We start from the raw sequence: 25,153 nt of genomic DNA, 5'->3' as shown, positions 1-25,153 counted from the left end.
TCAAAAGTTTGGGTTCACTTAGGAATGTCCTTGTTTTCCATGAAAACATACATGAAATTAGTTTCAAAATGAATAGAAAATATTGACAAGGTTATAAATAATCATTTTTAATAGAAATAATAATTGTGTCCTTCAAACTTTGTTTTCGTCAAAGAATCCTCCATTTGCAGCAATTACAGGCTTGCAGACCTTTGGTATTCTAGTTGTCAATTTGTTGAAGTTATCTGAAGAGATTTGACCCCATGCTTCCTGAAGCACCTCCCACATGTTGGATTGGCTTTATGGGCACTTCTTACGTACCATACGATCAAGCTGCTCCCACAACAGCTTAATAGGGTTGAGATCCGGTGACAGTGCAGGCCACTCCAGACAGAATACCAGCTGACTGCTTCTTCCCTAAATAGTTCTTGCATAGTTTGGAGCTGTGCTTTGGGTCATTGTCCTGTTGTAGGAGGAAATTGGTTCCAATTAAGCGCCGTCCACAGGGTATGGCACGGCATTGCAAAAGGGAGTGATAGCCTTCCTTCTTCAAGCCTTCCTTCAACCCTGTACAAATCTCCCACTTTACCACCACCAAAGCACCCCTAGACCATGCCTGACAAATGGCGTCAAGCACTCCTCCAGCATCTTTTTCATTTTTTCTGCTTCTCATAAATGTTGTTCTTTGTGATCCGAACACCTCAAACTTAGATTTGTCTGTCCTTAACACTTTTTACCCCAATCTTCCTCTGTCCAGTGTCTGTGTTCTTTTGCCCATCTTAATGGCCAGTCTCAGATATGGCTTTTTATTTGCAACTCTGCCTAGAAGGCCAGCATCCCGGATTCGTCTTTTCACTATTGATGTTGAGACGCGTGTTTTGTGGGTACTATTTAATGAAGCTGCCAGTTGAGGACTTGTGAGGCGTATGTTTCTCAAACTAGACACTAATGTACTTGTCCTCTTGCTCAGTTGTGCACCGGGGCCTCCCACTCCTTTCTATTCTGGTTAGAAACTGTTTGCGTTGTTCTGTGAAGGGAGTAGTACACAGCGTTGTACGAGATCTTCAGTTTCTTGGAATAGCCTTCGTTTCTCAGAACAAAAATAGACTGACGAGTTTCAGAAGAAAGTTGTTTGTTTCTGGTAATTTTGAGCATGCAATCGAACCCACAAATGCTGATGCTCCAGATACTCAACTAGTCTAAAGGCCAGTTTTATTGCTTCTTTAATCAGGACAACACTTTTCAGCTATGCTAACATAATTGCAAAAGGGTTTCTAATGATCAATTATCCTTTTAAAATTATTATTGGAACACAGTTCCAATACACAGATGGTTGCTGATAATGGGCCTATGTAAATATTCCATACAAAAATCAGCCGTTCCAGCTACAATAGTAATTTACAACATCAATGTCTACACTGTATTTCTGATCAATTTGATGTTATTTTAAAGGACATTTTTTTAAGTGACCCCAAACCTTTTAATGGTAGGGTATATATAATTTATATGTCCAAAAAATTGATGTAGCACCTACAGATTGGCCCTTTATATCTATCAAAAGTGTGCACGTTTGAACATGTGTCCATTAGGCACATGGGCTTTTTTTATCTGTATTAATTTGATTGAGCAATAAAAGCCCAATTTCTATTCCATAGATTTGGATCCGCACTATGTAGCGCATTTTTCATTGGCTGTCCACTGGTTTCAAAAACAATGATTGATAGGCAGCTACAACTTCTTGAATTTAACCATTATTGTGTTCAAATACACATTTAGATTTGTGAACAGGCATCCACAACAACCACCATCTGTAAAGCACAATAATAAGTGACATCCTTAACGCCGTAGACTACACCACTGCTGTCATCCTTACCTCCAAGCGTTTGTTCTAATTGGATAATCTGTGGATGCCGACAACAGTCGCACCATTGGAAGACATTGCTTCGACTGTAGCCGAGAAAAACCTATTCCTGCTATTTTCCGCGATCCGTGGTGTGTCATCATACGGGTCTCTGATTTGTGGTCAGATTCGCTCAGGTGGAACAAATTTAAATTTGAGCCTGTTTTCTATGCTGATGTGAATGTCATTGAGAAAATAAAGAATTGTCAAAGATTTTTTTCACAAACATATTTTCTGAATTTCAAAATAATCCTCGAAGTAACCATCTAGTTTTTCAAAAGTATCTGTAATCTGATTACAATATTTTTGGTGGTAATGTAACGGATTACAATTAGTTTTTGTAATCCCTTACATGTAAGGAATGACATGTAATCTGTTACTCCCCAACCAGCATTCGATACTATGTTTTATTTATTTAACCTTTATATCCTCAGTTCAATAAGAATTACTTTCATTTACAAGTGTAAATAAAGGCTATTGATGCCGTAGTTTAATACATTTTATTAAACTACGGCATGTTTATTGCGTTTGCCCCAGATTAACCCTTTACGTCTAAATACGTAGCTCTGGGTGCACGCATTAAGTACAAAACAAACCAGAGGCGTGTTCTTTGCTTTTTTCCCATATATTTTAATTGGTTATTCGAATGATTGACTTGCGTCTACTTCCATTCATAGAATCGTGTGTGCATGCGCCTGAAGTAGGAAGTGTCACTTAATAATTTTTCGGAAACTCTGTCTGCCAGGTAAGATAAAATCAACAGAATCGTGACTTTAGTGTTGTTTAAGAGTTCCAAAATGCCAATAGAACGTTGATGTGTGAGACAATCATACGTTGATATGTAATAAAGCTTTGTTTTGTAAAGTGAACCTAATAGTTGCTATTTCAGCCAGCCGCGTCGCAAGAGACGGAGTTGGGTCGATCCTGTTGTTATCCAGAATATGAATTCCCTGACAACTATCTAAATTAGCTATGATGGCTGGCTAGCTGGTAGCCCACCACCAACTGCTTTTAGCTACGCAACTGGTTTGAAAACGATCGATAATTACCGAATGCAGTCTGTTTTAGACATGCAGTCTGCCAGGCTAAGTGTCTGGATGTTCGTCATTATAAAAATGATAAATGAATCATCATTTGGAAGCGCGGTTTGTTTGTCTGACTGACTAGTTAGTTACTATAGCTAGTTAGCACAGCCACAATGTCAAATTTATTTTTGGAATATTATGGCTACATTTACACAGGCAGCCAAATTCTGATATTCTTTTCGCACAAATTGGTCTTTTCACCAATCAGATAAGATATTTTGCCAACAATGGGCAAACAAATCAGAATTGGGCTGCCTGCCTCAAGGTAAATTCTGTTCACATCTGACGTTCTCCCCCAGTTAAACATGTCACAGTTTTTGTCCAAATAATACCTTGTTTAAAATCCTACCCATCCCTTAAATTAACAAACTCACTATTGAGGGAGTGAGGATTTTGGCAACAAATTTGATGCTATTAGATCATGTGACCATGGCAAATTCCACCTACACCTGTTTTACAGGTCATGTCATGGCCATTATTTGCTCCACATCAGGGGCATGCTGGTAGCACACATGTCAGAGGTACACACACAGTAAGTGGATGACATTAACAGATGGGATGAGTCTTTATTTATTTTTGCCTCTGGGCTTGTTTGCCTTTGAATTATCTCTACCACTTAGGCTAATCTGAATGAATGGTTCTCCATGGCTATGATGCATGTCGTGGCTAAGATGCATATTGTAGCCTGTCTGACACATCAGGACATGTAGAAATCGCACGCTTTGTCTAACGCTTGAAAGGATCAGCAGCAAAGTCACAAGTCATTCGCATACCGGCCATTCATAGTGATCTGAGAAGCCTTACTGCAGTAGTACTACAGTTCAACTAGCTTAATCATGGATGGATGTCTAAATGTAAAATAATATGCCTACTCTTGGTTTGACAGAAATGTATCATCAAATGTCATTTTTCCTACACCCCCATACTCAATTTGCTCTACCTCCATTTTGTCCATCGTGGGCTTTGTGTCCAGACTCCATTTTACTTCTGACCGCATGTATTATTTCACAAAGTAGCCTAATGTATCACAAAAATTAGCAACCACAACTAGAAAAGCCTGAAATAGCAAAGAGAAGAACACAATCACACCACCATCGCTCTAGCCCAGGAGCTTTCCAGTGGCCCTGCCTACTTTTCTAGAAGTAGCATGGCTAGGTTATTAGGTAAATTGCACTGTGTGGACCTCTGCTCAAACCATACTTTCTTCCTCACCCCCTTGTGAAGTGTGCACCAACTCACCTTTATTGAAGAATCCCTACTGTAGCCTAAACTGTTTAACATAGAATTTCGGACAATAGGTCTAAGCAGAGTACCACTATCTCTAAATGTATTGATTTGTTAGGCCTAGAGCCTGTTACATTGTCATAACCTCAGACCTGTCTTAGTAACAAAATAGTTAGCAGTAATCTGCAGTTCAAACAATAAAAGTGTCAACCAACCACTGATTTCAATGGACAAATATATAATACATTTAAGTGTCTAAAAATGGATGTAGCAAGTGCAGCTATCCCTTTTGAATTAAGAGAGCGAGATCCATCATATTTCACCCAATGAATAGGAACTATACAAGGTGTGTTGATTCATCATCATGAGTAGTTCAATTAAATCACATCACTAGATTGTTGTGTTGGTTCTGCAGTGCTGAATCTTGATCAGAGCAGTGTATCTTTAACCTATTTCTTTCATTCCAAAGGAGAGTAAAGCTTGTTTGAAACACTTAGGCTAGCCTATTAGCATCTTGGTTTAGCATGACAAAAGATTTGACAGTGGACTTGATCCTGGTACACAAAACATTAGGAACACCTTCCTAATATTGAGTTCCTTTTGCCCTCAGAACAGCTTGAATTCATCGGGCAAGGTGTCAAGTGTTCCACAGGGATGCTGGCCCCATGTTGACTCCAATGCTTCCCACAGTTGGGTCAAGTTGATGTCCTTTGGTTGGTGGACAATTCAAATCAAATTTTATTTGCCACATACACATGGCTAGCATATGTTAATATGAGTGTAGCGAAATGCTTGTGCTTCTAGTTCCGACAATGCAGTAATAACCAACGAGTAATCTAACCTAACAATTCCACAACTATTACCTTTTACAAACAAGTGTAAAGGGATAAAGAATATGTACATAAAGATATATTGAGTGATGGTACACAACGGCATAGTAGATGGTATCGAGTACAGTATATACATATGAGATGAGTAAGGTAGGGTATGTAAACATAAATGTGGCATAGTTTAAAGTGGCTAGTGATGCATGTATTACATAAAGATGGCAAGATACAGTAGATGATATAGAGTACAGTATATACATATTAGATGAGTAAGGTAGGGTATGTAAACATTATATTAAGTGGCATTGTTTAAAGTGGCTAGTGATACATTTTTTTTGACATCAATTCCATCAATTTCCATTTTTAAAGTGGCTGGAGTTGAGTCAGTATGTTGGCAGCAGCCACTCAATGTCAGTTGTGGCTGTTTAACAGTCTGATGGCCTTGAGATTGAAAAACAGCTTCTGTCTCTCGGTCCCTGCTTTGATGCACCTGTACTGACCTCGCCTTCTGGATGATAGCGGGGTGAACAGGCAGTGGCTCAGGTGGTTGTTGTCCTTGATGATCTTTATGGCCTTCCTGTGACATCGGGTGGTGTAGGTGTCCTGGAGGGCAGGTAGTTTGCTCCCGGTGATGTGTTCTGCAGACCTCACTACCCTCTGGAGAGCCTTACGGTTGTGGGCGGAGCAGTTGCCGTACCAGGCGGTGATACAGCCGACAGGATGCTCTCGATTGTGCATCTGTAGAAGTCTGTGAGTGCTTTTGCTGACAAGCCGAATTTCTTCAGCCTCCTGAGGTTGAAGAGTTGCTGCTGCGCCTTCTTCACAACGCTGTCTGTGTGGGTGGACCAATTCAGTTTGTCCGTGATGTGTACGCCGAGGAACTTAACTTACTATCCTCTCCACTTCTTGATACACATGGGAATTGTTCAGAAGGAAAAACCCAGCAGCATTGCAGTTCTTGACACAAAACCGGTGCGCCTTGCACCTACTACCATACCTAATTCAAAGGCACTTACATGTTCTGATTTGTCCATTCACCCTCTGAATGGCACACATGGACAATCCATGTCTCATGGCTTAAAAATCCTTCTTTAACCGATCTCCCCCCCCCCCTTCATCTAAACTGATTTTTAAAAAATGGTTTTAACAAGTGACGTCAATAAGGGATCATAGCTTTCACCTGTCACCTGGTTAGTCTATGTCATGGAAAGACCAGGCATTCCTAATGTTTTGTACTTTCAGTGTATGTAAAGATTCTGCTTTGCAACAAACTTGGATGATATATCTCAAATCAATAAGATTGGTAAAGAATTGTGTAAACATTGGACAAGAATTGCCCCTTGACCTGCTCTCTCCCCTCCAGTCCCAGACCATGAACTACGTGGGGCAGCTGGCGGAGACTGTGTTTGTGACGGTCAAAGAACTATACCGGGGCCTGAACCCAGCCACGCTTACGGGGGCCATCGACATCATCGTGGTGCGTCAGCCCGACGGCAGCCTCCAGTGCTCTCCGTTCCATGTGCGCTTTGGCAAGCTGGGGGTGCTGCGCTCCAAGGAGAAAGTGGTGAGTATGAAGAAGAAGAAGATTGGAGTGTGCGGTGTTGTTTACAAATGGAGGGTGCATGTACTGTATGTAAGCGGATCGTCTCTCACACACACACTGCCTGTGACCGTGTGTTGCAGGTGGACATAGAGATCAATGGGGAGCCAGTTCACCTGCAAATGAAACTGGGGGACAATGGAGAAGCTTTTTTTGTGGAGGAAAATGAGGATTTTGAGGTATGTTTTTAAACATTTTGTTTTGACTATCTGATCCTATAGGTTTGTTCAGTCATGGAGGTGAAGCTCTCTTTATAGTTGTGTTGAGCTAATAGGGAAGGTGACATGATGTAACCTATTTTGTTTCTTCTGTAGCTTATTGATGCTGTACAGTACATTCGGAAGGTATTCAGACCCCTTCACTTTTTCTGTATTTTGTTACGTTACAACCGTATACAATTGGCTCATTCATCCCCCTCCTCTCCCCTGTAACTATTCCCCAGGTCGTTGCTGCAAATGAGAATGTGTTCTCAGTCAACTTACCTGGTAAAATAACGGATAAATAAATACATTCTAAAATGGCTGAATTTGTATACCCCCCCCCTCCATCAATCTACACATAATACCCCACAATGACAGAGCAAAAACAGGTTTAGAAACTTTAGCTAATTTATTACAAATATAAAACTGAAATATCATATTTTACATAAGTATTCAGACCCTTTACTCAGTACTTTGTTGTAGCACCTTTGGCAGTGATTACAACCTTGAGTCTTCTTGGGTATGACTCTACAAGCTTGGCACACCTGTATTTAGGGAGTTTCTTCCATTCGTCTCTGCAGATCCTCTCAAGTCCTGTCAGGTTGGATGGGGAGCGTCACTGCACAGCTATTTTCAGTTCTCTCCAGAGATGTTCTATCGGGTTCAAGTCCAGGCTCTGGCTGGGCCACTAAAGGACATTCAGAGACTTGTCCTGAAACCACTCCTGCATTGTCTTGACTGTGTGCTTAGGGTCGTTGTCCTGTTGGAAGTTTGAAACTTTGCCCCAGTCTGAGGTCCTGAGCGCTCTGCAACAGGTTTTCATCAACGATCTCTCTGTACTTTGCTCTGTTCATCTTTCCCTCGATCCTGACTAGTCTCCCAGTCCCTGCTGGTGAAAAACGTCCCCACAGCATGATGCTGCCATCACCATGCTTCACCGTAGGGATGGTGCCAGGTTTCCTCCAGACGTGACACTTGGCATTCAGGCCAAATAGGTCAATCTTGGTTTCATCAGACCAGAGCACCTTCTTCCACATGTTTGGTGCGTCTCCCAGGTGGCTTATGGCAAACTTTAAACGACACTTTTTATGGATATCTTTAAGAAATGTCTTTCTTCTTGCCACTCTTCCATAAAGGCCAGATTTGTGCAATATACGACTGATTGTTGTCCTATGGACAGAGTCTCCCACCTCAGCTGTAGATCTCTGCAGTTCATCCAGAGTGATCATGGGCCTCTTGGCTGCATCTCTGATCAGTCTTCTCCTTGTATGAGCTGAAAGTTTAGAGGGACGGCCAGGTCTTGGTAGATTTGCAGTGGTCTGATACTCCTTCCATTTCAATATTATCGCTTGCACAGTGCTCCTTGGGATGTTTAAAGCTTGGGAAATCTTTTTGTATCCAAATCCGACTTTAAACTTCTTCACAACAGTATCTCGGACCTGCCTGGTGTGTTCCTTGTTCTTCATGATGCTCTCTGCGCTTTTAACGGACCTCTGAGACTATCACAGTGCAGGTGCATTTATACGGAGACTTGATTACACACAGGTGGATTGTATTTATCATCATTAGTCATTTAGGTCAACATTGGATCATTCAGAGATCCTCACTGAACTTCTGGAGAGAGTTTGCTGCACTGAAAGTAAAGGGGCTGAATAATTTTGCATGCCCAATTTTTCAGTTTTTGATTTGTTAAAAAAAGTGTGAAATATCCAATAAATGTCGTTCCACTTCATGATTGTGTCCCACTTGTTGATTCTTCACAAAAAAATACAGTTTTGTATCTTTATGTTTGAAGCCTGAAATGTGGCAGAAGGTCGCAAAGTTCAAGGGGGCCGAATACTTTCGCAAGGCACTGTATAGACAGGTGTGTGCCTTTTCAAATCATGTCCAATCAATTGAATTGACCACAGGTGGACTCCATTCAAGTTGTAGAAACATCTGAGCTCAATTTTTGAGTCTCATAACAAAGGGAATGAATACTTATGTAAATAAGGTATTTCTGTTTTTTTTATAAGGAACAACTTTGACTAACTTTAGAATAAGTCTGTCATGAAACAATGTGGAAAAAGTCAAGGGGTCTGAATACTTTCCCAATGTAATTCAACCCCCCCCCTCCCCCTCACAGTCCAGAGTGCCGTCCCACCTCTGCACGTCGCCCATCCACATGGAGCTGCTGGAGGTGGCCGAGGAAACCTTAGAGGGGCTCCCCAGTTCCGGAAGCACACGAAGGAAAAAGAGGCGGCGAGTACGCATACGCTCCGACTCCCACCTAAGAGAAGATGGTAGCTCCTCGTCCGACGAGAGGGAAAGGGAGAGAGCGAGGGAGCAGTCAGGAGAACAGGAGAGCCACTCCAAAGAAGAGCCCAGCACGCCCATGCTTGCCAGGTCACTATCAGGGTTGTTCCACGAATAGAGTACATTTTGGGTTGTGTAACAGGTGTCGTTTTAGAGTTCAGAAAACAGCATTTGAAACTTTTTCACCTGCATTTTATATTGAAAGTCACTTTTTTTTTTGTTGCTTCAATAGAATGATCAGGGGCATGCACCTGTAATTTTCCTTTGATGAAAATACATTGCTGCAACACATTTGGCAGAAAATAGCTTCATTCATCAGATGCAATTTGACGCAAGTTGGCTATCAGCCACAAAAGTAATTGAGCTTTTACACAAAAGTAATTACAATGAAAAAGCAAGGTATGTTTTTGCCAAAAGGATGCATATTTCTAATGTTTGTCATAGAAAGAATGTAGCCAGCTACGTTTGCTTGAAATTAGTCTTGCATTTTACCGCTACACCGAGAAAAGTAGCTACACACCTCTCTGCTGATAGAATGCCCATTCGTGAATTCTCATCCGAGTGCAGCTGAAGCACAAAATGAGTCTGAGCAGAAATTACAATGAGATCTGCATTTACAGAACGCAGCAAGATATTTCATGTGTTTTTATTTTTTGCGTGAAAAACACGACACTTCTGTAACTTTATTTATTTTTATATTGTCATAAAGAGCACACATTTTTCCCATCTCAAAATAAAATGACAGAGTTGAGGTTTTCCATCTTAAATCATCCATAAATAACCTTGTGACAGGGGGAATAGAAGCTTGTTGTGTGCAACAGGGAGAGCAATTCAATGCAAGCTTCACCAAAAAGTTTACATTTTTAAAAGATTTCTAGACTATCTATTAGTGCTCAGCGATGAACCGAAATGTCAGTTATTTTTCGATGTCTAACTTCGGTTCAGTTGTTTGAATTCCATTTAGCTCGTTACATTTTGTCCATTTCGTTCGCACATCGCATTGCAGTTTCTCAGATAATGCCTAAACTGTGGGACATTGTAGGGAGTTGTAGTTTCCAACAGGCCAATGTTCTACGTACAGTACCAGTCAAAAAGTTTGGACACACCTATTAATTTCACGTTTATTTTTTATTTGTACTATTTTCTACATTGTAGAATAATAGTGAAGACATCAAAACTATGAAATCATACAGTAACCAAAAAAGTGTTCAACAAATCTAAATATATTTTACATTTGAGATTCTTCAAAGTAGCCACCCTTAAATATATATATTTTTTAAGTACAATAGAAAAATAACAAATAATTAAAGAGCATCAAAATAACAGTAGCGAGGCTATATACAGGGAATACCAGTACAGAGTAAATGTGCGGGGGCACCGGTTAGTCAAGGTAAAACAACAAATAAAACAAATGTAATATACACAACAACTGAAATATTTTAGTAATGTAAATAACTGATGGTTAAAAAGTGATAAGCAGTCACTACTGTCATGGGACTTTTATATAATCGAAAACTTTAATTTTCAAACCGAGCTGACCTCATGACTATCTGTGGGTAACGGTTGACATGATATGCTCGACGGGCTCAGTTTCCCACCACAAAACACCAGAAAATGGACAAAAAGATGACAACCAGCTGTCCTGCTTTTACAGTATAATTTGATTCCATGTTCAATGTTTCTTTTGAAAATATAATTTAAGGTATAATTTCATCATATTAAAAAGAGTTAAGTTCACCTATCAGGGTTGACCTTAAAATGAGGGACCGAAGTAAAGTAATCACATGAAATAAATGATCATCTTCAGAAATGATTGTCAAAGCCAGAACGTAAGTAGGGCCTTACAATGATGGTGAAAACGTGGATAAATGGTGGCGATAAGTGGGTTAAAATCTTGCTAGAAGTTTGAAAAACTAGAAGATTTTTGGCAATTTAGAAAGTCTTTATTCATATAAAAAATCTAATTTATTGAATTTTACATGTGGTCTATAATAAAGGGCACTTCATGTAAGATAACAACAGGCTTTTTAAAATTAAATTAAATATTGGTGCACAAATGCTACTTAAAATATCAAAGGGATGCAAAATGTACTCTTCGTTGAACAACCTATCAACTACAATTTGTAAACATTGATTCCTTTGGTTGAAAATTACTATTCTATCGGTTTCATTGTGCCATCCAAGCTAAATCAGGCACACCTTGAGTGTTAGGTGGAAGGCGAACACATATTCAACCCAGGTCTAATTGTTAGATTTAGCATCCGGTATGTGGCTTTGAGTGATCAGCTTTAGTGTTCTGAAACCCTGTGGCTGAGTTTTTTTTTATATATTTCTTTGTCTCCCTAACAGTAAGTCTGTGTACTTCTCGCTGTCAGAGGAGCCGCATGAAGAGTTGGTGGCCTTGCAGACCAGGGACGTCCATCCTCACTCTGATGCAGAGTGGTCACCCTCAGAGAGGTCAGACAATCAAATGCATTTTATAAATCCCTTTTCACATCAGCAGTTGTCACAGTGTTTTACAGATATCCAGCCTAAACTCCCAAAGAGCAAGCAATGCAGGCAGAAGCACCGTGGCCACGAAAAACTGAGGAGCCAGGCTCTGAGTGGCCAGTCCTCTTCTGGCTGTACCGATTAGAGATTTAAGAGTACCTTTGGCCAGACAACAGGTCAGGCAATTTACCTGCACTTTAAGGGGCAGTTTCCTGGACACAGATTAAGCCTACTCCCAGACCCTAAAAAAATTATCCAATGAGTTTGCTTTTTGATCCAGGACTAGGATAGTCAAATCTGTGTCCTAGCAACCGCCCCTGGTAGTCAGTTAAAATAAGTTTGTATTTTCATTCTCTTTTACTGCATGTCCCCCTCTTTCTTCAGTTTATGAACCCTCTGTCACTTTTTCTCTCCTTTTTTTCTCCTGCTCTCTCTAATTAGGAAAGACACTCACACATCTGAGGTTAATTGTTGCAGGTGTGTAGGAATTATTTGTAATTGTTGAAATAAGAAAAAAACCTGCACGCTCCGCTTGCCGCTATCAGTTGTTTATCTAGCTTAGCTTACGTATACATGACCTTCGTCAGAGCCTTCTGAGAGCTTCTTCTGCCCCCCCCCATCTCTTTCTGTCTCTTTCTCAACAGTTTCTCTCTCTCTCTTTCCTTCAGTTAATTAGCCTCTCTCTGTGTCTTCTATTTCCAGTGTGTTTTATAGTCGTCCTTCCTCCCCCAAGAGTGACTCTGAGCTGCTGGTGAAGCCTCCGGAGTCTTCAGGGCCTCCGATGCAGTGGAACTGGGGCGGCTTTCCCGAGGTATAACATAACAGGGCATATTGAGGCCATAACTGGGTGTACAGGTATCATAACATGGCATATGGGACAGAGAGGTCATAACAGGAAGTACAGGTGTCATAAAAGGACATTAGGGATGTAACAATTCACTGATGGGCGTCCATCCCCGGTTCAAAAGTGGCATGAATTGGTCCGAAAATTATTTAACACATCATGAACAGCCGCTTCACTAATGTTTTTTTTTTACTCATATAATTTTATTCCCCCCTCCAAAAATATCTAATATTTTGTGACTGAGTTGATGTGTCCTCTCCTTCAGTAGCCTAACTAACTACGCATGTAAATGTGTATGAGTCATTGATCTTTAAGTCTGATAACAACTGTGCAGCTGCTCATGCCAACCAGAGCCTCCCTGATCTAATATTCCTAGCAACTTCAGCATTCAAATGTTTGTAAAATGGCTTCGCAATGTCAACTCATAGGCTTTATTAGTTGGGTGACAACCAATGTTATTTGCTTGGTCATTGTTACCAAATGCACTGTAGAAAATCTTTTTACCGACAGAGTTGGGTAGGCTACCGGAGTGGTCACAACTCACTGCTGCGGATTGGGGCTTTTCGATTGCCAGGTTCACCATTGGAAAGATGAAGGTAGTTTTGCTTTAAATAATCCATGATTTATTTGGGCATTTTTATATGGACAGGGTAAAGTTGTAATTTCTGCTGTACTTATTTTGAACTGCACTGTAGACCTATGGTCTGAGCGGGAGTCGGAGTAGAGCAGCTCTCAAAGTTCTAAACATTTAGCAGATGCTCATATCCAGAGTGACTTAGACAGGCGCAATTAGGGTTATGTGCCTTGCTGAAGGTCACATTGACAGATTTTTTTTCACCAAGTCTGCTCGTGGGATTCAACACTCTTAACCGATAGACTACCTACCGCCCCAAATGGTCACAACCGTTCACTTTTAAGACTGGGGTGAAATCCAAAGCTGTTCTATAATAATTACTAATTTCTACAGATAAATATTGCCATATTACTAGCGCCCCAAAAAACATGCTGCGAAAATGGCAAGTTAATTGGTGGGTGATGGGGATTCCCCCCCCTCCCACACACTCACACAGTACAGTCGTTCCTGTACTGTATCAGAGCCCATGTATCTAGATGCGAATCGAATCGTGGTTGAAAGGCACATCCCTACATGACACAGGACGTACAGGTGTTCTAAACAGTTTGTTCAGTAGCTCCCATCACCACACTGCTTTGTTTTCCCTGCTCCCTCTAGATGTGTCCAACGCAGAGAGGGAGGGTGGAGGTGCAGCATGTCTCTGCTGGCATCCACTGCTCGGACAGCTCCCACTTCCGCACCATCCAGCGGCAGGACTCCTTTGACATGGGCTTGGAGCCCGGGGTCCACTTTGTCCGAGAGAGCAGTAGCGTCACGGTGGTGGTCAGGCCCACGCCCAGGACCGGACCAGCGGTCCAACCCACAGAAAGTTCACGCATAGACCTGGAGAGAGCCTCAAATATGACCCACTTCACCCCGAATCACCACACCTCAGAGCTTCTCTCAGAACCGCTAACATTGGCATCGTTAGCGATGGCTAGCATAGAATCGCCCCAAGCCCCAGGGCCTAGAAAAACAAAAACGCAGCCACAAGTAGAGACCCAGCAGGCAGGGGATGAAGTAGCCGAGGAGTCCCCATCCAACCCGGCGCTGGAAGACTCCAGAAACTCCCTGGCTAACACAATTAGTATGGCTAATGTAGGCAACACTGATAGACAAGCTAGCGAAGAAAGCCCAGCAAATGTTGAATGTGTAGCTAACAACATGGTTAGCCAAGTTGAAAACGACTGTATAGACACACATATCCCATCCATAAAAGGTAGCAAAGCTGGCACAATCAGCGCAGACAGGCTAGCTAGCGACAGCACAGCTGCTTTAGATAACAAGGCTAGTTTGGCTAACACAACTAGCTATGCCAGTGCAGCCAACTTAGGTCTCATTACCACTGAGTATCTGGGTAGCAGAGCACAACCAGAACAGCACAGTGCCTTTCCAGAACCCAATGGACAAGGGCCAGAAGTTGTCTTGAGTGAGGGTGACAGCGGGATTGAGCCCTGCACCGAGGGAGGGGAGAACACAGAGAACGGCTCTGTAATGATGGACAAAGCCACAGACGGCTCCCTGACCAATCAGGCTGCAGAGCGTGTCGGAGTGACAGACTTGTTAGCCACTGAGGCTCTGGGGGAGGAGCAGTCTAGCTCAGCAGAGCACCTGGACAAGAAGAAAGGTGAGAAACCGATCTCGTCTCACTCCTAAACCCTGGGCACGCATCCTGTAGATCTGAGAGGATTTGAAAGGTATACTCATTATAGTAACATCTTCAAGAGGATTTGAGTGTTGGTTTTGACATGACATTGAATTGTGTGGTCTGTCTCTGCTGCTGTGCTGTGTGAACACAGGTAAATGCAGTCAGCACCTTGAACCCTCTGACATCTACCTGGATGACTTCCCACCTAAAAGGTAAAGGGCTCTCCTTCCGTCCGTCCTTCCTTTTCTTCCTCAATAGCATCCAGTGAATTCATATTAGACAAAAAGCCGAAACAAGTATGACATCCTAGCATTGAAAGTGCAGGTTGGCATTTATTGTCATGCATCTTGCACTGGAGGCAGCTCTGCAAAGTCAGAAAATCAGATTTTAAACTTAACCACACTACTAACCCTAAAGTGTAACCCTAACCAAGACCAAAAAGCTCCTTTTTGTTTTCAGGAATTTATATAGCCAATTTTGACTCAAATTGGCCCATCTAGTGAAAATTGCTCAGTTCTGCCTCCAGGGCAAGATTCATGACAGTGAACGTCAACCTGCGTTTAACCCTTGTCCTACAATTCTCTCTCCCACACCCTCCACCCAGTGGAAATCAAATAATAAAATCTCCATTAAGAATTGATTTGCTTAAGCTAGAGAGATGCTTTTTTTTTTTGCATTGTCTGCTTCTCAATCCACCAAATCTGCTGATATCACCCTTCCACATCAGCGGTGAAATGAGCTAGAGCAGTGTTTGTCAGACCATGACACATTCCAAAAATCAGTCTTCTCACAAAAACGTCTGTAGCGTCCGAACGGTTTGGCCTGAACTATTATGAACCCTATATTGACAGATGACTCAATATGACCCCCACAAGCCTCTTGGGACTCCTCTGAAGCTCCCCAGTACTAGTTTCAAAAATGAATGGAAGTGTGTATATATGGAGATAAATGCATGTAAAACAAAATATAAAAATGTTCTTATGTCTCTCAGAAATAGGACCGACATTTCAGAACAAACTTCCTTTAGATTTTTTGGGGGGGACTATCTGTTGTAACATGTAGTGATTCTGTTATTCAATGCATTTCTATTGGCTAATAGCAGTAATGCAAAATTCAATGTTCCCTCTAGATGGTTAAAGCATACAAAATATTTAATGTCACATTATCTAACTTTCTATTTTTGTATACCCAAAATGCCTACTATTTAGAATGCAATTACAGGTATTCGGACATGGCCAGTGAGCTTACATAGTAGGTGAGTGCATGGATTCTAACATGGAGCTACTTATAGTTAGAACGGACATTACTCTTTATCAACTGGAGTTTTCATGCCCCACAGAATTATGTTTTGGTATTTCCCATGGAATGGAGGTCAACAGGCAATGGATTTCATAATATGTAGCCCAAAATGTCACCTTTCCCCCACTTCTGTTGAGAAATGACCCAAGTTCCCAGTTGGCATACCTTCCGCAATCCATACTTACTCAGTGTCAAGGATGACACAAATCAGTTAACTATGTGTATAATGTAGCAGGATGCGTTCCCTAACCAGATCATGAGTAATGTTATCTTATCTTAGGCTTGACTGTCCTCATAAGGCAGGTCACACTGGTAGGGACTCACATGGACATCAGCAAACATAAGATGTCATAGACTGTATCACATCCTATACCAAATCAATAGTCATTTTTGAGTGTTTCTCAAAGTTAGAACCTATTGATCCCACTCCTGAATAGCACCTGATAAATGCAACAGCTTGGAACTTTCTATTCCCTCATAGTGATGAAATATTAGTGTTAGATTATCCATTATATACATGGAATTAGCATGGGGATCAATTCCATTTCAACTCAGGCAATTCACTTCTCAAGTAAACACGTAAAAGGCATAGTGGTAGAAGATTTTGCTAATGGTTATGCCTCTCCACTCAGTGAGGCAGAAGGATGCTCGCGGCTCAGTGCGGAGCAAGAGTCCGGTTCTGGTAACCAGTCGGTGGGCAGTGGGGCCATGGACAGCGGCACAGAGTACCTGTCTGACACTACCACCGACCACATGGACGTTACAATGTCCCTCTGCGGCCATACCGGCCACACCAGTCAAATCAACAAAGGTGTGTGTGTGTGTATGTGTGTGTATCCTAATTTGATCACCCTGTTGCAGAAGAACTTTCCTGCGATGTCTATTTCTGCGCAGCTGTGTATGTGTCCGATGGAAGGAACCACATCCGCACACCATTAGCTGCTTCTAGTGATGATCTTTAACAAGCTAGAGAGAACAATGAAGACGGACCTTTTTTAGATTAAATATGAACACGTGGTAACCTATGCATTCTTACCAATTTCTAACAGTTGGATTGATGAGACTTTTTCTTGACTTTCTCTATTGCCATTTGCCTCTGTTCCAGATCAGTTTATGGAGCACGTTGTGAACTACCAGGATTTGGTGAGCAACCCTGGAATCATCGAAGATCCAAACCTGGTTATCTGCATCAACTCAAAGTAAGTGTTAGAGTTGCATTTGGTCATGTATAATACGTTGTTTGCTTGTAGTTCTGCCATCATATTTTGAATGTGTCTGTCCATTGACAAATTCATGTTTTTTTATGCTCTTTTAGGTATTATAACTGGGCAGTGGCTGCCCCTATGGTCCTGTCAATGCAAGTTTTTCAAAAGAATATACCAAAGGTAAATCTCTAATCTCTACCCTTGTTCACTTCCCTTCGTGAATTTGAAATTAAATGACGAGTATAAATAAATATGAAGGGAAGTTTCTCTCTGGCTCATACCTACTGACACCAATGTATGGGGAGTAGTGTACGAGTGCACACTTCAGGAGGAAGTAGGGAAAGTGGTGACAGGTGTGATCTTTACATTGTACTGTATGTAGAGTGCCATTGACCAGCTGGTGAAGGACAAGATGCCCAAAAAGTCTGGCCGCTGGTGGTTCTCCTGGAGGAGGAAGGACATGGACACTAACTCAAACCAGGTAGCCAATCACAGGGTTTCTCAATCCATGCTAGGGTTGTGTTCAGTAGGCACAAAACGGAAGAAAAAAGGAAGGTACTTTCTGAACTTGTCCAACAAGAAACAATCGTTTTTGTTTTCAGTTGCAACATGTTTTGCTAGGGTGTCAAATAATTAACACGACCCAGGTTTTCTGGGAACCCCCAGCCATTACACATGTTGTTCCTGTCCAGCACACCTTATAATTAACATTTTAGTCCGTTTGGAATTTCATGAATCATCATCGTATTTAATTAAGCAATAAGGCACAAAAGGCTGTGCTATATCATGAATATAGTCACAGATAAATGCTGTTGAAAGAAATTCAAGAGAAGGTTCGGACAGCATCGTGGACATGATGATATTCTTATGGCGGCGCAGTGATAACGCTGAAGGAACTGTTAGCAGGCATAGGTGTGCCAATTTCAGCAAATACGCCACAGCTTTGAAGACTGCTCGTCCAATCAGCATCCAGGATTCAAACTACCCGTTTTATAATGGTAAAGAGCCGCCTAACAACAACAATATGTTTCTTTGTCTTTCCCTATGGCAGACTGGAGAGAACTCTAAGCAGGACCAAGAGGAGGCACAGACCAAGAATGATGTCTCAACCTCTGTGTCTGTCACTGGTCCCTCAACAACCATACTGTGAGTGATTACACACATATATACACACACACACACAGTTCCTTATGCGTAACGCATATGACCGATTTGAGTTTATTTTAGCTGATGGACTAGTAATTCTGCCATGTGTGACTTTTCAGGGCGACTCTGGATGACCTGACTAGTGACGAGGAGGCGGGCCTAGGCAGAGTGGGCAACCTATCATCAGAGACCATAAACACTGCCCAGTGTTTTAGCCAAATGTACCGCAAGTCCCTACGCCTCACCTCCGAACAGATAGTACGTCATCACTGCCACACACACCAGTCATTTTTCTGCCATTGATATCCTTGGGCGGGCTGCCTAAGCATTTTTTCGGATCGCCTAAGTCCATTCCTTTTTTGGGATCGAAAAATGTTTTCCCTGTAAACTTAAATACAGTGCTGTGAAAAAGTATTTGTCCCCAGAGCAGAATTCATGGTTCCTTCTATTAAGGCAAGTCGTCCAGGTCCTGAGGCAGCAAAGCATCCCCAAATTAACACACTACAACCACCATGCTTGACCGTTGGTGTAAGGTTCTTACTATGGAATGCAGTGTTTGATTTTCGTCAGGCATAATGGGACCCATCTCATCCAAAAAGTTATTATTTTGACTAATCTTGTCTATAGAATTCTTCCAAGAGTCTTGATGATCATCCAGGTTATTTTTGGCAAACTTGAGTCATCTTTTTGGTCAAGCATGGTGGTGGTTGTGTGACGGTTTGGGGATTATTTGCTGCCTCAGGACCTGGACAGCTTGCCTTAATAGAAGGAACCATGAATTCTACATTTCACTGAGTTAAAGCAGTTCTGCATACAAAAGTGGGCCAACATTCTTCCACAGCATTGTGAAAGACTGATCAACAACTACAGTAAGCATTTGGTTGCTGTCATTGAGTGTAAGGGGGCAATTACTTTTTTACACAGGGGAATCGGTTGTTGAATAACTTTGTTAATTAAAAAAAAAAATATATATATATATATTTATTTGTACGCTCTGGTTCCCTTTATCTACTAAGTTTTGTTTGAAGATCCAATTTAACATTCTGTAGCAAAAATAGAGAATCAGAAAGGGTTCAAATACTTTTTCACAGCACTAACTTGTATAGAAAAGTTAATGGATCAACAGTACCAGTCAAATGTTTGGAAACACCTACTCATTCAAGTTTTTTATTTTTTATTTTTTTAAACTATTTTCTACATTGCAGAATAATTGTGAACACATCAACTATGAAATAGCACATATGGAATCATGTAGTAACCAAAAAAGTGTTAAACAAGTCTAAATCTATTTTATATTTGAGTTACTTCAAAGTAGCCACCCTTTGCCTTGATGACAGCTTTGCACACTCTTGGCATTCTCTCAACAAGCTTTACATGGAGTGCTTTTCAAACAGAGTTCCCACATATGCTGAGCACTTGTTGGCTTCTTTTCCTTCACTCTGCAGTCCAACTCATCCCAAACCATCACAAATGGGTTGAGGTCGGTGATTGTGTAGGCCAGGTCATCTGATGCAGCCCTCTATCACTCTCTTTCTTGGTCAAATAGTCCTTACACAGTCTGGAGGTGTGTTGGGTCAGTGTCCTGTGGAAAAACAAATGATAGTCCCACTAAGCGCAAACCAGATGGGATGGCGTATCGCTACAGAATGCTGTGGTAGCCATGCTGGTTAAGTGTGCCTTCAATTCTAAATAGATCACTGACAGTGTCCCTAGCAAACACCATCACACCACCACCTCCATGCTTCACGGTGGGAAGTATACATGCAGAGATCATCCGTTCACCTACTCTGCGTCTCACAAAGACACGGCGGTTGGAACCAAAAACCTAAAATTTGGACTCCATTGCTCGTGTTTCTTGGCCCAAGAAAGTCTCTTCTTATTGGTGTCTTTCAGTAGTGGTGTATTTGCAGCAATTCGACCATGAAGACCTGATTCACGCAGTCTCCTCTGAACATGTTGAGATTTGTTACTTGAACCCTATGAAGCATTTATTTGGGCTGCAGTGTCTGAGGCTGGTAACGCTAATGAACTTATCCTCTGCAGCAGAGGTAACTCTGGGTCTCCCATTCCTGTGGCGGTCCTCATGAGACAGTTTCATCAGAATGCTTGATGGATGGTTTTTGTGACTGCACTTAAAGAAACCTAAGTTCTTGACATTTTCCGCATTGACTGAACTTAATGTCTTAAAGTAATGATGGACTGTAATTTCTCTTTGCTTATTTGAGCTGTTCTTGCAATAATATGGACTTGGTCTATTACCAAATAGGGATATCTTCTGTATACCACACCTACCTTGTCAACTGATTGTCTCAAACTCATTAAGAAGGAAAGAAATTCCACAAATGAACTTTTAACAAGGCACAGCTGTTAATTGAAATGCGTTCCTGGTGACTACCTCATGAAGCTGGTTGAGAGAATGCCAAGAGCGTGCAAAGCTGTCATCCAGGCATAGGGTGGCTACTTTGAAGTATCTAAAATATATTGTTTGAATTATAACACTTTTTTTTTTGGTTACTACATGATTCATAGTTTTGATAACTATACTATTATTCGACCAATGTAGAAAATATTTAAAATAAAGAAAAAATCCTGGAATGAGGAGGTATCTAAACTTTTGGTGTTTGTTAACCTCTTAACAATCACAAAAATAAAAGTTAGACCGTCAGGAAGAATTGAACATTCCAAAAGCAATTTATTTAGCAGTAAAAAAAAAAAGAAGTTTGAGAAAAATATTAGCCATGGCAAAATTCATAGAATTGTAGGAAATTACCTTTTTTAAAATGGCCACATTCTCTCAGCTCCAGGCCAAAATATGTAGAATCGCAGGACATTTGCTTTAAAACTGCAAACATTTCTCAGGTCCATGGAGAAATGTGCAGAATTGCAGTAAATTGTTTTAAAAATGCTAAACGTTGTCTACACCACCAAGATGGGGGGCCTCCCAAATGTTGGCATGGCAGACGAGCCGACTGTGTCCCCCTGCCACTCCCACCACCTAAGCCCGTTTGATCCAGAAAAAACCCTGCACACACAGTCATACACACTGCCTCATAATCCCTACCCTGTGTTGTGATCAGGAGCGGTTGAACCTGCGTGAGGGGGCCAACAAGGTTATGTTCAGCGTAACCACTCAGTACCAGGGCACCTGTCGCTGCGAAGCCGCCATCTACCTGTGGAACTGGGACGACCACGTCGTCATCTCAGACATCGATGGCACCATCACAAAGTGAGTGTGTGTTTGTGTGTGTAAGAAAGGTACTACCCTGTGCTTTTAGAGACAGTTTAGCACCATCATGGCCCAGTATGATCCAATCTGTATGTACATGTGAATGTGTGTTCAATGCTTTATGAAATCTCTCCTTGCCCATTATAGGTCTGATGCCCTGGGTCATATCCTACCTCAGCTGGGGAAAGACTGGACACACCACGGCATTGCCCGTCTCTACCACAAAATCCACCAGTAAGTCACACCAGGGTCCTGTTCAGTAGATGTCTAGATAGTCCCTCTCTTTTTCAGTCTGTTTTCTTCTGTTAGGTTCATAATGAACAAGATGCAGCCGTTCCCTCCACCATCAGTATTTACTGTGCATGTGTTGGTTCCAAAACTCTATTTTGAGCCAAAATGAGAACATTGTGAAACAACACTTCCCGCTCTAAATTAATGTGCCATTCTGTGCCTCTCAATGGAAGCCAGTGATAACTTACAAGATGCTTGTATCCAATTGTTGTTTTATCAGTGGGTAACCCCTCCCTCTCGCTCTCCCTTCTAGAAACGGATACAAGTTCCTCTACTGTTCGGCGCGGGCCATCGGCATGGCTGACATCACCAAGGGCTACCTGCAGTGGGTGAACGACAAAGGTACCGTCCTCCCCAAGGGCCCCGTGCTGCTGGCCCCCAGCAGTTTCTTCTCTGCCCTGCACAGAGAGGTGGTAGAGAAGAAGCCGGAGGTGTTCAAGATTGCCTGCCTCACCGACATCCGAGACCTGTTCAACCCCCAGAGGAAGCCCTTCTATGCAGCCTTTGGCAACAGGACCAATGTGAGCCACACACAGTCACACAGGCCCTGTCCGATTCCCTTACTTAAGTTTTTAGTAGTAGGCGCTTTGGGAAAAGATAACGTTTTATAGGGGACGGGCTGTACCAAATGAACAAATGGCGGGAAACAACACAATTATGCATTTGAGCCAAGTATGTTGATATTTTTTGCTCACTGTATACCAAACATGTATATATTTGTACTTTTACCCCCTTTTTATGATATCCAATTGGTAGTTAGTCTTGTCCCATCGCTGCAACTCCCGTACGGACTCGGGAGATGCGAAGGTCGATAACCATGCGTCCTCCTGAAACACGACACTGCCAAGTCGCACTGCTTCTGGACGCACTGCTCGCTTAACCTGGAAGCCAGCCGCACCAATGTGTCGGAGGAAACACCGTACAACTGGCGACAGAAGTCAGCGTGCATGCACCGGGCCCACCACAAGGAGTCGCTAGAGCGCAATGGAACAAGGACATCCCAGCCCGGCCAAACCCTTCCTAACCCGGACAGCGCTTTGCCAATTGTGCACCGCTTCGTGTCTCCCGGTTGCGGCCGACTGCGAGACAGCCTTGGATTGAACCCGTGTCTGTAGTGACGCCACTAGCACTGCGATGCAGTGCCTTAGACCGCTGCACCACTCGGGAGGCCCACTGTATACATTTTTACTAAACAGTACTTTCTAAATAGTATGTAGTATGATTAGTCCACCGTATGTAGTTTTAGTAGGTAAGACAGATTTTAGACACTGCCACACACACACCACTGACTCACTGTCTGTGTTTGGCAATCGTTTCTCAATCCATTCCCTGGGGGATGGATTGAGGAGTTTTGTATTTTAAATAAACCTTAAATCAAGTGTTGTCTGGGCTTTCCCAGGATGCCAATGCTTATAAGGAAGTGGGTGTCCCTGACACCAGGATCTTCACTGTGAACCCCAAGGGAGAGCTCATTCAGGAGAAGAACAAAGGGAGCAAGTCCTCGTAAGTACACTAAGCCACAGAGGAGTGACTGTCATCAGTCCACCCCTCAAAAGTGCACACTAAATACATACAGTACAGTTTGTCTTGATTTAATAATTATTTTATAAAAATGTCAAAATGCTCCTGATAACAGCATACTTTGGTTTAGCGCATGCTGTCATGTCTGTTCCAAGATGCGGAATCGATCACTCCTAATAATTACAGCTGAATTTATAGAGCTGTGATAGCTCCGGCACATTATTGTGTGTGTGTGTGTGCCACAGGTACACTCACCTGAGCGAGCTGGTGGAGCACTTCTTCCCTATGATCTCTGAGGATGGGAGGTCGTCCTCCTTCGACTGCCCCGAGTTCAGTCACTTCTCCTACTGGAGAGAGCCCCTACCACCAGTGGACCTGTCCACTCTGGATTAGACACACACACACACTCGCCACTGGACCTGTCCTCTCTGGATTAGACACACACACACACTCGCCACTGGACCTGTCCTCTCTGGATTAGACACACACACACACACACACACACACACACACACACTCTCCACTGGACCTGTCCTCTCTGGATTAGTCACACACTCGCCACTGGACCTGTCCTCTCTGGATTAGTCACACACACACACACACACTCGCCACTGGACCTGTCCTCTCTGGATTAGAGACACACACACTCACCTCTGGATTAGACACACACACTCCCCACTGGACCTGTCCACTCTGGATTAGTCACACACACTCACCACTGGACCTGTCCTCTCTGGATTAGTCACACACACACACACACACTTGCCACTGGACCTGTCCACTCTGGATTAGACACACACACTCGCCACCTGACCTGTCCACTCTGGATTAGACACACACACACTTGCCACTGGACCTGTCCACTCTGGATTAGACACACACACACACTTGCCACTGGACCTGTCCACTCTGGATTAGACACACACACACACTCCCACTGGACCTGTCCACTCTGGATTAGACACACACACACACTCGCCACTGGACCTGTCCACTCTGGATTAGACACACACACACACTCGCCACTGGACCTGTCCACTCTGGATTAGACACACACACACACTCGCCACTGGACCTGTCCACTCTGGATTAGACACACACACACACACGTGCCACTGGGCCTGTCCACTCTGGATTAGACACACACACGCCACTGGACCTGTCCACTCTGGATTAGACACACACACACACACGCCACTGGACCTGTCCACTCTGGATTAGACACACACACACACACTCGCCACTGGACCTGTCCACTCTGGATTAGACACACACACACACACGCCACTGGACCTGTCCACTCTGGATTAGACACACACTCGCCACTGGACCTGTCCACTCCGGATTAGACACACACTCGCCACTGGACCTGTCCACTCCGGATTAGACACACACTCGCCACTGGACCTGTCCACTCCGGATTAGACACACACTCGCCACTGGACCTGTCCACTCCGGATTAGACACACACTCGCCACTGGACCTGTCCACTCCGGATTAGACACACACTCGCCACTGGACCTGTCCACTCCGGATTAGACACACACTCGCCACTGGACCTGTCCACTCCGGATTAGACACACACTCGCCACTGGACCTGTCCACTCCGGATTAGACACACACTCGCCACTGGACCTGTCCACTCCGGATTAGACACACACTCGCCACTGGACCTGTCCACTCTGGATTAGACACACACTCGCCACTGGACCTGTCCACTCTGGATTAGACACACACTCGCCACTGGACCTGTCCACTCT

At 42.8% G+C, this 25,153-nt stretch overlaps 1 protein-coding gene across 2 annotated transcripts; it reads left to right on the top strand.

Moving 5' to 3' along the window:
• Window positions 1-2,504: 2,504 nt before the first annotated feature.
• On the top strand, window positions 2,505-25,033 carry LOC112246209 (phosphatidate phosphatase LPIN2-like). 2 transcript variants are annotated; one of them, XR_006083801.1, is made up of 20 exons: window positions 2,505-2,624; window positions 6,379-6,579; window positions 6,699-6,794; window positions 8,941-9,200; window positions 11,460-11,567; window positions 12,303-12,411; window positions 13,676-14,684; window positions 14,857-14,917; window positions 16,637-16,815; window positions 17,110-17,203; window positions 17,320-17,389; window positions 17,592-17,690; window positions 18,261-18,355; window positions 18,475-18,613; window positions 21,433-21,581; window positions 21,729-21,815; window positions 22,126-22,393; window positions 23,272-23,375; window positions 23,639-24,502; window positions 24,571-25,033. XR_006083801.1 is itself a non-coding variant. In XM_024414509.2 (19 exons), the coding sequence occupies exons 2-19, from the start codon at window positions 6,388-6,390 to the stop codon at window positions 23,784-23,786; spliced, it is 3,267 nt and encodes a 1,088-aa protein (XP_024270277.1). In that variant the 5' UTR covers window positions 2,505-2,624; window positions 6,379-6,387; the 3' UTR covers window positions 23,787-25,033. The 2 variants fall into 2 exon arrangements, 1 of the variants encoding a protein (XP_024270277.1); XM_024414509.2 differs by having other exon boundaries at window positions 23,639-25,033.
• The last annotated feature ends 120 nt before the right edge of the window (window positions 25,034-25,153 follow it).

This window comes from Oncorhynchus tshawytscha, linkage group LG07 (assembly GCF_018296145.1).
Source record: "Oncorhynchus tshawytscha isolate Ot180627B linkage group LG07, Otsh_v2.0, whole genome shotgun sequence".
NCBI classification, from domain to species: Eukaryota; Metazoa; Chordata; class Actinopteri; order Salmoniformes; family Salmonidae; genus Oncorhynchus; species Oncorhynchus tshawytscha.
The sequence above is the reverse complement of the archived record's forward strand: the minus strand, read 5'-3'. Positions and strand labels throughout refer to the sequence as shown.

What these genes read in the sequence shown, in the direction of transcription:
- LOC112246209 (XM_024414509.2), top strand. Translation starts at nt 6,388, where the DNA reads ATGAACTACGTGGGGCAGCTGGCGGAGACTGTGTTTGTGACGGTCAAA. An exon ending in GGTCCCTCAACAACCATACT is followed by an intron (nt 18,356 to 18,474) that starts GTGAGTGATTAC and finishes GTGACTTTTCAG; the next exon opens with GGCGACTCTGGATGACCTGA. An exon ending in CTCTACCACAAAATCCACCA is followed by an intron (nt 21,816 to 22,125) that starts GTAAGTCACACC and finishes TCTCCCTTCTAG; the next exon opens with AAACGGATACAAGTTCCTCT.